The 15,151-nt window shown below is 46.9% G+C and overlaps 1 protein-coding gene across 4 annotated transcripts in view; it reads right to left on the bottom strand.

The window, feature by feature from the left end:
• The window catches only part of LIMK2 (LIM domain kinase 2), a 68,369-nt gene that overhangs the window by 20,720 nt on the left and 32,498 nt on the right, over positions 1-15,151 (bottom strand). For 3 of the 4 annotated variants that reach the window (XR_747701.2, XM_010360670.2, XM_030915818.1), the window contains one exon: positions 71-206. Coding sequence is in view for 3 of the 4 variants with exons in the window: in XM_010360670.2 (XP_010358972.1) it covers positions 71-206 (136 nt within the window). In the remaining variant the exon portion in view is untranslated. Of the gene's footprint in view, positions 1-70; positions 207-9,639; positions 10,338-15,151 lie in introns of those variants that run through there. The other variant, XM_010360671.2, reaches the window with a different exon arrangement.

The following is a 15,151-nucleotide window of genomic DNA, read 5'->3' as shown; positions in this document are numbered from 1 at the left end:
ACGGGGAACTGGAAGCACTGTCAATGGACTCTGAAGACTAAGAGGGGCAGATATGAAGGGACTCACTCACCATAAAAGGCCCTGTCATCAGCAGGGAGCACCCATGACAGAACTCCCCAAACTTCCCCCAGTAGTCCTTGGGGCAGTAGAGCTTCCCATCCTTCTCGTAGTACCAGTTGGTGAGGGAATCCTGGCATTCTGAACACCTGAAAGGCAAGACAAGAACTGAAATTCTCCTGGATCCCTGGAACCAGGCCACATAGGCTGTCCCTGGCTCCTAGGTCTGACAACAAAATAGACAGTCCTCTTTGACCCAAAGCCAAGATGGGGGAAAGTTACAGCCTTGTGCCATCTCCCCAAGGGAAGCTGGTTCAGAGTGAACAAGGCCCCAGAAACCAGCTCTGTGTTGCCTGCCTCAGTGGACAGACTAGTGTTTCACAACCTCTTTGGGTCTTGGAGCCCTCTGAGAATTTGATAAAAGCCAAGAAGCCTCCCCTAGAAAAATGCACATATAAGGAAGATATGTATATAATTTAGGTGGGGGTGTGTGTGTGTGTGTATATAAAGGATTCTCTGAAACCTATTTATGGCACCAGTTAAGGACCTCTGGTCTTGACAGATATTTCAATGAACAAAAGCAGTTTGATCATCTCCACTCTTCAAAACCGACCCATCACCAACAGCGTTACCAATGTAATGTTCTTGCCAAAAATATGTTAAGTATAAAAAAACTAATCAGGCAAATCTAGAATGTGGGTTATTCTATAAGATAACTGGTCTTGACTCTTCTAAAAAGTCATGGGGAGAAGAAAAGGCACAGATTTTAAAAAGCCTAGAAACACAGCAACCAAATACGATGCCTACACCTTGGATTCAAATTTAGATTAAAAAAGGCAACAGCCATGAACATTTTTTGGAACTGAGGAAATCTGGATTTGGACTATAATATTATATTGTAAAATTACTGTGAATTTTCTTAGATGTGATGATATTTGACTTATATAGGAGAATTCTTGGGAGAAACATATTGAACTATTTAAGGGTAAAAGTCAAGATGCATTTAAGTTACTCTGAAATAGTTCAGCAAAAATAAATGAAAGTATATAGACAGAGGGAGAGAGATACACAAAGTGGCATAACATTAATAAATGATGAATCTATGTGAAAGGTATGTAGGTGTTATTTGAACTACATTTTCAACTTTTCTACATATTTGAAAATTTTTTCAAAATAAAATATTGAGGAAGAAACCCAACATTCTATTAGCACCGTGTAAGATGTACATGTTAGATCCATAGCTTGCTGGGCGGGGTGGCTGATGCCTGTAATCCCAGCACTTTGGGAAGCTGAGATGGGAGGATCACTTGAGCCCAGGAGTTTGAGACCAGCCTGAGCAACATAGTAAGACCCCGTCTCTTAAAAAAAAAAAAAAATCCATAGCTCCCTTCTCCCCTAATCACCTGGTTATGAAGTTCCACCTCTCAAAAGTCAGGTGTGTTGTCAGGATTTACCTGCACAACCTCCTCCATCCTCCTGAGCTTCCCAACACACACAGCTAAGAGCTCCTTGGCCTGCTGAGCCCATGCCATTTCTTTCCTTCTAGTTCCTTCTTTTCCCTATTCTCGTTGTCAAGGCCTTCCACCTTCCACAGTGGCCATATCGTTGTTTCCAAGAGGTTTCAACATTGCTTGGTTTCAATCTTGATCTTGCCACTTACTAGTTACATCATCTTGGGCAAGATATTTTACTTACTTCTCTGGCCTAGTTTCCTCATCTATAAAATGAACTGCTGTGAAAATTATAGGAAATAATATGTATTAAAAATATAGAGAGCAGCTGGGCACAGTGGCTCATGCTTGTAATCCCAGCACTTTGGGAGGCCGAGGCAGGTGGATCATTTGGAAGTCAGAAGTTCGAGACCAGCCTGGCCGACATGGTGAAACCCGGTCTCTACTAAAAATACAAAAAATTAGCCAGGCGTGGTGGCACGAACCTGTAATCCCAGCTTCTCGGGAGGCTGAGGCAGGAGAATCGCTGGAACCCAGGAGGTGGAGGTTACAGTGAGCCGAGATCATGCTACTGCACTCCAGCCTGGGTGACAAAGCCAGACTCCGTCTCAAAAAAAATTATAGATAGACAGACAGAGATAGCTTATATAAAAGACCTAATATAGGCTGGGCGCGGTGGCTCACACCTGTAATCCCAGCACTTTGGGAGGCTGAGGCAGGCAGATCACAAGGTCAGGAGTTTTGAGACTAGCCTGGCCAACATAGTGAAATCCTGTCTCTACTAAAAAATACAAAAATTAGCCAGTCATGGTGGCTTGCGCCTGTAGTCCCAGCTACTCAGAAGGCTGAGGCAGGAGAATTGCTTGAACCTGGGAGGCAGAGGTTGTGGTGATCCGAGATTGCACCACTGCACTCCAGCCTGGACAACAAAGCGAGACTCTGTCTCAAAAAAAAAAAAAAAAAAAAAAGACCAAATATAGTAGAAACTCAGTATGTGTTAACTTTTATTAAAGATGATAATGACAATGTAATGGCAGCTCACATTATCAGCCACTTCCTGTCACTAGTTGGACAACTTCTCTTAGTAGCTTTCTCTCATTGAAAACAACTAATAGCATCCCATTATTACAAAGAGCCAATGTGAAGAGGAAATAAGCTAATGTATGAGAGAAAGTCTTTTGCCAGGCAAGTGCATTATTATAACTTGCTAAGCACTGCAGATATAAAAGATAAATACACAGGGCACCCTACTTCACTTTTCATGAGCTTATGAAGAGTTGAGGAAGAGAAAGTCTAAATAAAACTCAACAATGCAAAGTGAGAGGACACAATGAGTTCTACTACTACTGAGCAATGCAGTAGGTAGAGAGGAGGGGCAGGAATGAGTTGAAGCAGCTGAGCTAGGGAAGTCTAGAGAAGCAAGTCCCTGGGAATTCCTTTATCTTTCTGGAGTGGCCAATTCCCCTCTGGGTGCTCAACAAACACTGATGGCTATTTTTACCCTATAGCTTTTCCTACTTGTCTTATGGAAGGGGAACTTCAGGGTCTTGAGGGCTGGGTATGGCACGAAGAGTATGGCTGTGAAGTGTCTAAAAACTGCGCAGTGAGGATGCAGGCAGAGGGGAAGACTGTTCTTGGTATGTGGCTCACACTCCTCTCAATGTAAGATACATGTGGGATGAGCTCTAAATGAGGAGAGAGATATGGGTTCAAGTTCTTGGATGCTAACATAGCCTTGGACAAGCCCCTTTCCCTCTCTGGGTTGTTTCCCCACCTGTGAAACAAGGGGATACATAATACCCTGGGTCCCCTTAACTCTATGCATATCTGTGTTTTTCCCTAGATGATCTGAAGTTCTACTCTTAGTACCACCATTTACCACCTAAGTGATCCTGGGCTAGCCCCTTCACTTCTCATTTGTGAAATGGCAATGTCATCACCTACTTTCAAGGTAGCAGTGAGGATTTTTTCTTTTTTTTTTTTTGAGATGGAATTTTGCTGTTACCACCCAGGCTGGAGTGCAGTGGCTCGATCTCGGCTCACAGCAACCTCTGCCTCCCGAGTTCAAGTGATTTTCCTGCCTCAGCCTCCTGAGTAGCTGGGATTACTGCCGCAGGCCACCACACCCAGCTAATTTTTCTATTTTTAGTAGAGACGGTTTCCCCATGTTGGAGAGGCTGGTCTCGAACTCCTCACCTCAAGTGATCTGCCCACCTTGGCCTCCCAAAGTGCTGGGATTACAGGCGTGAGCCACTGTGCCTGGCCTGCAGCGAGGATTAAATGTGGTTCTGAAGAACTATGGGGTGCCCAACAGAGGGCTGGCAGTAGGAGCGGGGGCTTCCTTCTTGCCTCCCGTCTTCTGACTTAGAAGTTCCGGGGCAACCATCTTTCTTCTTCACTAGACTGTTAGTTCCCTGAGGATAAAAACACCAAGCAAAGGACCTGGAAGAGCAAATCCTTAACAAATGTTTCCAAACCAAAAATGGTAGGAGTGGCAACAACCAGTAGCCCAGGTGGGGGAGCACAAGGGTTCCATGGCTCATGGCCACCAGGTCCTTTTTTTCTTCTGTGTGCAGACATATTTGCACCCAAATGCAGGCCTGGGCTTTGTTACGCCCTTGCAATGGTATGTATGCCGCAGGGCATGGGAGCACCAGAACACACCCTCCTTTCCATTGCCAATATCCTGCTTTTGTTTGCTGCAAGTAGCTCTGGCCAGGTCCAGGAGAGGGAGCAGGGAGAGAAACAAGTGCAGGCATGCAGGAGACAGCCAGGCCAGCCTGCTGGGAAGAACACCTGGCTGGAGAGCAACATCACCAGTCCACACATCTGTGTCAAGGAATGCCTTTAAAGGGCACAGCCAGCTACGTGGCCAAAACTGCCACAGATGTCTCTGAAGAACTGGAAGGTGAACAGCTGATAGGAGGACTGGGTATGGGTCCCTAAGCTGTGTTTTGTCACAGAACACAACTGGGTTTTTGGACCACTTAAGAAGTTGCCATGGTAGACTTCAGAGTTCTAGCTTAGCTATCCATTAACAGCTACTATTTATTGAATGCCAACCATAATCCAGGTCCTATATGAGGTACCTTATTTATATTATCTCTAATCCTGACAACCCTACAAGGTAGTAGGATTATCCCTGTTTTATAGAAGACTGAAAAGCAGAGTTAAAGTCAAATCATTCTGCAAAGTTGCCCAATACATAATTGATGGAGCTGGAATGTGAAGCTATGTGTGCTTGGCTACAAAGCCGCATCCACTGTACTATGTCACTGGAGTGAGAGAGCACATCTCTCAACAGCTGAGCCTCAGGATTCTCACCTGTGAAAATAAGGAGGCTGGAGCCCTGACAGTTCAAGACCCTTTGAGTGTTAACACTTCATGATGCTTTTCCTTTACTCCAAGTACTGAATGTTAAATGGCACAATTCTCCTCCTTCATATATTTCACAGTGTTCAATTCCCCAGCAGTCTCTGTTCTTTTAAGCAAGGAATCCAGAACACACTCTGGAACTGTAAGGTGCTACTCAAACATGTCCCAACTTAGATTCTTAGAGGCCATGGACCCCATATGTTCTTCCCAAAGCCAAGGCTGTTTTTCTACCTTTCAGCTTTTGAAAGTTTCAAGTGAAAGTCAAAATCTGCCCTGGCTGTAGGTAGAAGAGTACCCAGCTGGGAGGTGGTGAAGCTGAGGTCTGAACCAGTCATCCCACTGTCCTGAGGAGCCAGAATGAATTGAGCTGAAATCCTCAGGTCAGGGGAGATCACCTAGAAGCCTACATATCCTGAGGGTACACCTAAGGACAACCTCCAAAACTCATCTTCCAAAACTAGTAGAGGGGTTCCGAGGGCTTGGGCAGATACAAAGTGCACAGAACCCTGGTGGTCAGTTCAGTGGGTCAACCCAGATCCACACAGAGACCTTTTGAGTCAGCAGAGAACACATGAGTTTTTTAAAAAAAGATAATCAGTTGAGATTTTCTCTTTCAAGACCTGGATCCATATTCCTTCTCTGCCATTTACTATCTGTGTCACCTAAGGCCAGTTACTTCATGACTCTAAGCCTCAGTTTCCTCACATTGCTGATAATATCTTATGGGGTTATGAGAATTAAATTATGTACAGATGTCCTGCATGATGCCTGGCTCACAGCAGGTAGCCAGTAAGTATTCATTTATTTCCCTCCCCAGTTTGAGAACGCCAAGGGCAAATGCAGACAGACCCCTTTTTCTCCTATGCCTAGCAATATGGAACTGCTTCTCAGCCCAGAATGAAACAGATTTCTGTAAGTAAGGTCCTAAAATGAATTATTTCTCTATTCAAATAGAAATCAACATTTTTTTTTTTTAAAAGAGACAAGAGTCTTACTCTGTCACCCAGACTGGAGTGCAGTGGTACAATCATTGCTCACTGTAATCTGACACCCCAGGCTCAAGAGATTCTCCTGCCTCAGCCTCCTGAGTAGCTGGGACTACAGGTGCACACCACCATGCCTGGCTAATTTTTTATTTTTTGTAGAGACAGGGTCTCCCTATGTTGCCCAGGCTGGTCTTAAACTCCTGGACTCAAGTGATCCTCCAGCCTTGGCCTCCCAAAGTGCTGGGATTACAGGAAGGAGCCACCACGCCCAGCTGAAATCAACTGGTTTTAATAGATTCCTAACAATTAGGAAATAGTTACTGTGCATCTACGATGTGTAAGAACAAGCAGGCAAGGTGCTGTGCTGACAGAAGCCAAGTGAGATAAGACAGAGACCCAGCTCTCACTCACATCCAGATTCTTCAGACAAAAATGTTTACAGGTAAATTCTCAACCTTATGGGGTAAGACCAGTCATTATTGCAGTGGATTTACCATGTTAAAGCATAAGCCCTCCCGTGTCCTGATGAAGACCTGGCTGGATGGTCATCCCTTAACCTCCCGGTGAGCAGCCAGTTGTAGAGAAGCTTCTTTCAGCCCCCATCCTCTGAATTTATTGGGCTGGAAGGAGACAAAGGGAAGCTCCCTCCACTATAGCCTGAGGGCACCTGGAGAGCACCACAATTGGGGATGCCAACTTTTCCCTAGGGCCCAGAAGGGCAGATATGGCAGGGGCCTAGAGAGACTCTGTTCCATAAAAGCTCAGTCAAAAATCCCTTTATTACTCCTCCTTCCTGCAGATCCTGTAGACTGAAACAGTCTGACAATTAAGCTGTAAGTATTATGGAGTATGTTATTATTGTTTTAAAAAGTTAACCAAACACATAATGAAGCCTATGAACAGCAAGAAATAAGTGTTGCTAGAGTGCACTGATTCAGTTCCAACCAAAAACCAGGAAGACTGTAGTTTCAAGTAATTTGTGTAGTTGTACTGCAGTTAAAGACAGGGCCTCCATTATTTGGCAAATAATGGAAAAGAGCTTGTGTGCCTTTGAGGAGCCACATAGAAGTTGCAGAGTTGGGAACCACTCACCTGATCCAAGTCCTTCATTTTTCAGATAAGGAGAAAAAGAGTCCCAGAGGACCTAAGGCACCTGCCAAAGGTTACTGTGAAGCTGGGCAGAGCTATGCATAATTATTTCCCTTTAAACATGGATTGCTTTGGAACACAAAGATTAATTTGTTTTCTTCAAGATATAATGTGTAAACCCAAGCTCATTAAATCAGTATTGGATATTAAGTGCAATTCTATAAAAAGAAAAATGCTTTAAAGATGTCCGACAAAAGCCACTCCCTAATTTACTTCTTTTGTAAATTCCAATTTGAGGTATTTTCTTACTTGGAAGCACAGTGGTAATTGCATCTCACTCCTCACGTTAGTGTGGGTAGGAAAGACAGTGCATTCTCTGCTGAGTATGTTTGGCCTATCAGGCAGGGGTGTATGGGACACAGAAGTTGTATTCTTCATTCCCTTGCTCCCTCTTTCACCTTCACATGTCACGCCTGATCATGTCCCCGTGGAATCTGGTTGTGTCACTTCCCTTGCAACCACAGCCCCAGAACTCCTATAGATTTTGTACTCCCCCAGAGGCCTAGGATCAAGGACTTAATTTGTTTCACAGAATCCAGCAAGGACCCTGTTCAGGAGCCCAAGAAGTCTAGCTTCTACTTTCTGCCAGGGACGAAACTGAGGCCCAAAGAGGAGCCCTTGAAGATACCCTATAATAAAAGACAGAGGGGCTAATGGCAGAAACAGTTTTCTCACCAGGTAGTGATGTGGCAATGGATTGACACCTGGGAGAGCAAGAGGGTCTGGGTGGTCCCTCCCTGGGGAAAAAGAGCCCTGTGTGCCACCTATCTCTTCAGAAGTGACTTCAGGAAAGTGGCCTCTTATATGGGGGAGGGGAGAGTGTCTACAGAAAGTCAGTCAGAACTCCCCAGACTCTAGCTGGGCAAACGGAGCTTGGGGGGTGCGGGCAAGGTGATCAGGTGCTCCAGAAAGGCTGGGGCAGAACAAGACAAAGGGCAGGTGGACTTGGGTGGCATTGGTGGCCTGGCCCTTACAGGTTCAGGTTGAGAGTTCATTATCTGCTCTAGTTCCACCTCCTGAGAAGTTGTGTCCTCCCTGGCTTCCCTGCCTCTCCAAGGGTAAAAGGGGTATAGTTTCTGGCTCCTAAAGGAACAACCCTTCCCCTAAGTGGCCTTCCCAGGATTAAAAGTAAGAGAAATTAATGAGGACCTGAAATGTGGCTACTTCAACACTTGGCATCTTAATTCCACATGGTAAAAGCTTTCTCCTAAAGTCAAGATCAATTTCCATTGGCTCTTTAGAAAACAATATCAGCCATACCTTCAAAAAGTCAGGCAAACTATCCCTTTTTCTACTCTCTGCTAGGAGAGGAAAACAAACCTGAGAATTTCTTCTCCACTGGGAGAAGAAAATAAACCTGCAGCCCCCGAAGGATGAGAGAAAGTCAGAAAGACAGAAAAAGCTGCCCAGTGAGGCTCCATGTTAACTTTGTTGAAACTGGTTGCCTCATCTGTAAAATGGGGATATATAATCTCTTTAGGCTGTTGAGAGATTAAAGGATAAAGTGTCCAGCAGGGCGCTTGGTAGAGTCAGCATTGAGGACCAGTTCCCTTCCCCCTTCCCCCAGTCCAGACACCTCCCACCACTCTACCAGGGTCCAGTCATTCCACGAAACCACATGGTACACTGCTTTTCTGCCCAGGGCCTGGCCACCTGACTAGTATCCCGGCAGCAAGATCTGGGCACTGGACCTAGTTTAGGGAAGCCAGAAGGGAAAAGTCGACAAGGACCACTGGTGAGGGGGAGGCAGCCTTTTTGGAACAACAGGCTGCTCCCAAAGAATGAAAACAAGCCCCACCCTAGTCTGGAATGGCTCCATTCAGAAGGGACCTAGAGGGCCAGAAACCCCCTGGGGAGTTTCTATGGGAGGTGGAGTGGGGCAATGAGCAAAGAAAGCCAGGTTGGAGGTAGAGTTTCCACATCTCCCTTTGAGAAGCCCCAGAGAGAGGCTCGTGGAGGTACTCAGGCCTAGGGACTGAAGAGGTGTGGGGGCTGGCCCAGCAGCTCAGGAACACTCCAAAGTCCATTGCTACAGTCTCAGAAGCACTGGCCCAGGTCTTTCCCCAGCAACTACATTCACCTGGGAGCTCAGAAGCCCCTCAAGGTCAGAGGCTAATGTGCCTGCCATTAAGAGAACAAATGTTTATAAGGTACCTATTGTGTACCAGGCTACCCACACCCAGGACTTGCCAGTTTCCACAGTTTGGCAAAACCTGCCCATCCTGCTTGTTGGGACAAATTTCTGGGCAGGCAGCATGGCCCGCAGGTAAGACATGTGAGAGCTAGAAACAACACTCTATTTGTGCTATTCCCCCTGGAAGCAGTAACACCTAGAATGGGCAGGTCAGTGGCATCTTTTGGAGGCTCTTTCAGGTTTGCCTGGGATGGAAGGGGAGCTGGAGCTCCCTAAGAAGTTCCTTCTGGGTATATCCCTCCCCTCACCACTTCCAGGACATAATGGGGGTACCTCACAAGGCCAGTTCTGCTTGGGTATAACCTCTCCTGGCTTCTGCCCGACAGAACCAATGGTAAGGACTAAGTGAGAAGGAGATTTCGGGAGACCACCCTCTTCTCACGACCAGGGGCCAGGAAAGAGAGAGAGAACTCGGAGACCAACTCACCGAAATGGGTCTCTGGAGGTGAAGTAAGCCGAGACTGACAAGTAACTCCCCATCTTCTTCCCACACCAGATAAACAGGCTCAGCTGCAAATCCGTCTATGAGTGCCTCAGGCCGGCTGTAGATGGTCACCATGACAGGTCCAGGGCTCCCAGCACCTCTGGCTGCAGGCAGGCAGGCTGCCCTGAGCTCACCTCTCCCTCCGGAGCAGCTGGAGGAGCCTGAGGACTCCAGGCCACTTGCCCCCCAGCAGATCCCCACAGGGGCTCATGGCTGGGATGGCTCCTCCCTAGTTCCTAGAAGCTCTGACGGCCCCTCTGGACTCGGAGAAAACGACCTCTTTGCAGAGGCTACATACACACTGGCATTCTTGAGCAGGGGCCGGTGACTAGCTAAGAAAGAAGCGCTGCTGTCAAGTTAGCCTTCTTCTTCGGTCCCACCCCTGAATGAGGGAGGGAGGGAGGAAGAGGAGGAGCTCCCGCAGAACCGAGGTGTGTGGTTGGAGCAGCTGTTAGGAAACAGACCTTGCAGGCAAGGGGTGGAGCTGGGCTGGATCGAGGCTGCAGGCAGGCGCTGCAGACAATAACTGGGACCGACTGAACGTCCATCCTGAGCTCAGGGAAGGGCAAGGCAGGATACAGGGTGAATATATCTAGCCCCAGATGTCCTCAAGCAGAGGAGTTGCCTACAGGACAGTAATTCTGCTTGGAGGTGAAAAAAAAAAAAAAAAAAAAAAAAAAAAAGCAGAGGATGCCAGGTCCAGGAAGAGCCACACCAGACAGAGGGACCTCTGGTAGGAGAGGCAGGTCCAGAGAGCCATCCTAGCTCCGAGCTGACATCTGTTCTGTCCTGGCACTAGGGCTCCCATTCATTCCCTCCCTCTGCTTGGCCTGGGGACAGCCTCAAGAGCTGACCAATGGGAGGTGACACTTCCACTCCAGGGCAGGGCTGTGTTGCAAATAAGGAAATGAGGCCCAGGGTATTAACCTACACCTGATGTGTCTCCATGTGGCAAACACTATATGCACTCTTATTTCTCTGAGACAGGAATTATTCCCATTCTACAGACAAGGAAAGTGAGGTACAGAGAGATTAGGTAACTCACTCAAGATCAAAAAGGGAGTCAGTGGCAGGGCTGGGATTTAAATGTAGGCCCATGTGAGTTGGAGTAGGCCCCTAGAGCTGGAGTTCTCCCACTACCAGGCTTCATTCTGGCTCTTCAAGGAGAAAAATCTTTTCCAAAGCCCTCTGCAAATAGGATGGAGCCCAGGTTACTCTCATTCACTCACTATTCACTGGCTGTTCACACACAGAACACCATCCACTGGCCTCTGTGGACAGTAGAACTTCTTCTACTTGTCCAATGATAACCATGCTTTTCAAACTGAAAAATGGGGTGTGAGGGAGAAGAAGGCCTGGGGTGCCAAAAGGGATTGATAAGCCTAGGTATCTGGAATGGGAGCCCGCCTGAAGAGCCCCAGTTGTGATGATGACCAAACCAGAGCTTACCATGGAGAAAGCCCTTGTCTCCCTGCCTGCAGGATTGTAAATGAAAAAGCAAGGCTGCTGGAGAAAATCTGAATACTAGGACCTCACTATTGGATTTGGGGCAGTGACATCAGCTCTCCCTCACCAGGCACACACCTCTCACCACTGTAAAGGGCCAGAAGTCACCCTGCAGCTTCTATGTCTTACTGTGAACCATGGCAGCAAAGTCTGATAAAGATGGTAGATGGGGTTACAAAGGAGCCTTTTCCCATTCCACCAACTGGGCACAGGGACAACAATGCATGAGATAAGAGCACATGGGTTTGAATACTGATAATAAGCTACCATTTACTGAGCAGTTAATATGTTCTAGGCCCTGTGTTAAGTGCTTAGCATCTATTATCCATCACATTTAAATTGCCAGTATATAGGGTAAATGTCATCAGCCTCATTCAACAGATTAGGAAATAGGTTCTGAGGGGTTATGTCACTATCCTCAAGACAAATAGCTGGTAAGTGGTGAGGGTGGGGTTTTTTTGTTTTTTGTTTTTTTTTTTGAGTCAGGGTCTCTCTCTGTCACTCAGGCTGGAGTGCAGTGGTACCATCATGGCTCACTACAATCTCAACCTTGACCTTCTGGACTCAAGTGATCCTCTCACCTCAGCCTTCAGAGTAGCTGGGACGACAGATGCAAGCCATCACGCCCAGCTGCGAGGCTGGGTTTCAAACCTGGTACATATGTATGGCTCTAGAGCACAGGTCAAGGCACTTTTCCTGTAAAGGGCCAGAGAGCAAATATCTTAGGCTCTGCAGGCCATACAGACTCTGTTGTGGCTACTCAATTGTGTCATTACAGAGCAAAAGCAGCCATATATAAAACATAAACTAAGGGACATAGTTGTGTTCCAATAGATATTTACTTATGGAAAGATTTTTTTTTTTTTGAGATTCAGTCTCACACTGTTGTCCTGGCTAAAGTGCAGTGGTACAAACATGGTTCACTGTAGCCTCAACCACCTGGGCTCAAGTGATCCTCCTGCCTAAGCCTCCCGTGCATCTGGGACCACAGGTGCAGGCCACCATACCTGGCTTTTTTTTTTTTTTTTTTTTTGTGACAGGGTCTTGCTCTGTTGCCCAGGCTGCAGTATAGTGTCACGATCTTGGCTCACTGCAACCTCTGCCTCCCAGGTTCAAGCAATTCTCTTGTCTCAGCCTCCCAAGTAGCTGGGACTACAGGCACATGCCACCATGCTTGGCTAATTTTTGTATTTTTAGTAGAGACGGGGTTTCACCATATTGGTCAGGCTGGTCTTGAACTCCTAACCTCAGGTGATCCACCTGCCTCGGCCTCCCAAAGTGCTGGGATTATAGGCGTGAGCCACTGTGCCTGGCCCTGGCTAATTTTTTTTTTTTTTGTAGAGATAGGGTCTCACTTTGTTGCCCAGGCTGGGACACTGGTATTTGAGTTTCATGTAATTTCCACATGTCACAAAACATTCTTGTGCTTTTTTCCCCCTAAACATTAAAAATCACAGGTCATATAGGCCAGGCATAGTGGCTCATGCCTATAATCCCAGCAGTCGAGAGGCCAAGGAGGGCAGACTGCTTGAAGCCAGAAGTTTGAGACCAGCCTGAGTAACAAACCAAGACCCTATCTCTACCAAAAAAATCAATCAATCAGGCCGGGCATGGTGGCTCACACCTGTAATCCCAGCAATTTGGGAGGCCGAGGCGGGCAGATGACCTGAGGTAGGGAGTTTGAGACCAGCCTAACCAACATGGAGAAACCCTGTCTCTACTAAAAATACAAAAATTAGCTGGGCGTGGTGGCACATGCCTGTAATCCCAGCTACTCCAGAGGCTGAGGCAGAAGAATCGCTTGAACCCAGGAGGTGGAGGTTGCGGTGAGCTGAGTTCGTGCCATTGCATTCCAGCCTGGGCAACAAGAGCGAAACTCTGTCTCAAAAAGAAAAAAGAAAAAAAAAAAAACAATCAATCACAGGCCGTATTAAAATAGGCAATGGGCCATAGCTTGCTGGCCTCTGTTCTAGAGCTACAGAGCTCAACCACTCTATTTACTACCTCTAATAGTAAAGAACAGCTCTTGGTGTTTGTGCAGAGCTCAGCCATATCTGTCTACCACGAAGACACCACACTCTAGCCCCAGAGGCAGCCAGAAGAAGTAAAGACTGAACAGGTGCTCACCCCGCATTAAGCATTGCTTGTAGCACTACTTGTATGAATGAATTTTAACCCACACTATTCCACAGTTCTGTGATTTCTCTCTTTACAGATAAAGCAACTGAGGTACAGGGAGGTTAAATCACTTGCCTGAGGTCACTCAGCTGTAAATGTGAGAAGTGAAGCCAGGATTTGAACCTAGACTAGACATTATAGACTACACTCTACCATGCTATATTGAAGCTCAGCCTGGGCCCAGAGCCAGACTGTCTGGGTTTGAATGTGACAATGCACTGTATGTAAGCCCTTGGCACAAAGTCTGGAACACATTAAAGGTTGATAAATGTTACCCATTAATATCATTAAGACTATTGTTACAACTACTGTGGGCTAGCTATGCGGCCTTTAGCAAGTCATCGTCTCTGTTTGGGTCTGGGTTAGGTCTCTAAATAGCTCCCAGTATCAACATTTTTCATCCCTGTGAGGTTGCAGAGGGCTCTCTGTTTTCCTTGGGTCTCAAGTTGAGTTTAAACTCTTGAGCAGGAGGTCAGGATCCTGGCCTAGGGGCCACACAAGAGCCACAGAGGAGTTGAGGTGGGCTGGAAGTGGGGAAACAACATACAGGATACTGAAAGGGCTGCCCAGCTGGAGAGCTGGGAGCAATCTTTCTCCCAGTCACAGAATCAACTATTTCTCACCAAAACTCTATTATGTTCCCCTGTAATTCAATCAGGCAAGAAGGGGGCCCCAAATTAAGTCTGGAACTAGCAAATTATCTTTTAATTGTACCCTCTGATTTCCATGTGATGAACACAGCACTGATGGAAGAATATGCAAGCCACAAAGAGACCGAGGCCAGGGAGCCCATGAGCATAACTCCTCTTGACATTTCACACAGCTCTGCTGTTCCAGCGGCGGCGGCGGGCTCAGTGAGTCGGTGTCTAGGAATGTGAGCAGGAGGCTGCAGGCGTTCTCCTCTCCCCCTACTCCTCTTACAAAGGACTTGGTGGGTGGGTGGGGAATAAGTGAGAGGACATCTCAATGCCATGAAAACTGCCTTCCCCTGGAAGAGCAACAGCCTTCTCCCCACGTCCTGAGTTGAAGCAGAAGCCCCTCCCAGGTGGAATCCATTTGACCTCCATAAATCCAGACTTCAGGAAGAACCTTTGAAGGATTGATCACCAGATGTGATAAGCTGCTGGCTGCTCAGACGCAAGCGTGTGGTTCCTCAGGGCCAACTTCAAAGGGCCCAAGCCACCCAGCATTGGGAGATGAAATGCCACATTGGAGGATATATTTTACCCTCCCACCCTTGGAAACTGGTCCTGGATAGAAAACTGCTCTTCTAGGTCCTTAGAGCAGCTGGCAGAAGATTCAGCAGTTATGGCTGCCAGAGGCAACTGCAGGAATCCTTTGACTGGCAGTTATAGTAGGGATAAAATAGCAGGAGAGGTGTTAATCTCCAGCACATTTCATAAGTTGGAAACCTGGCAGGGTGCCGAACAAACTGACTCCATAGAACCAGCTGAGGCATAGGTCTTCAAGGCGTCTGTGACAGGCTGGAGAACAACAGCCTTCAAAACCGGCAGCCCCAAGTGAATGTTCAGGCAAGGTGTGGTAAGTGAATGAATCACCCCAGCCTCTTGTTGGAAGAAAACTCTGGCCAAATAATTCAAAACTCAAGGAACTGTGTTTGTGTGAAGCCCTCTATTGGCTGGGAGGACTCCAATCAAGGAAGATAATTTTTGAGGACTCTGAAATCTCCAAATCCTGAAAGGTAAGCATTACCACCCCCATATACTAACCATCTTTCCTGCCCCCCTCCTCCCTTCTTCCAAATCACTTT

The sequence above is a fragment of the Rhinopithecus roxellana genome, chromosome 13 (genome assembly GCF_007565055.1).
Source record: "Rhinopithecus roxellana isolate Shanxi Qingling chromosome 13, ASM756505v1, whole genome shotgun sequence".
NCBI lineage: Eukaryota > Metazoa > Chordata > Mammalia > Primates > Cercopithecidae > Rhinopithecus > Rhinopithecus roxellana.
Note: the sequence above shows the minus strand (reverse complement) of the source record. Positions and strands in the feature narration are given on the sequence as shown.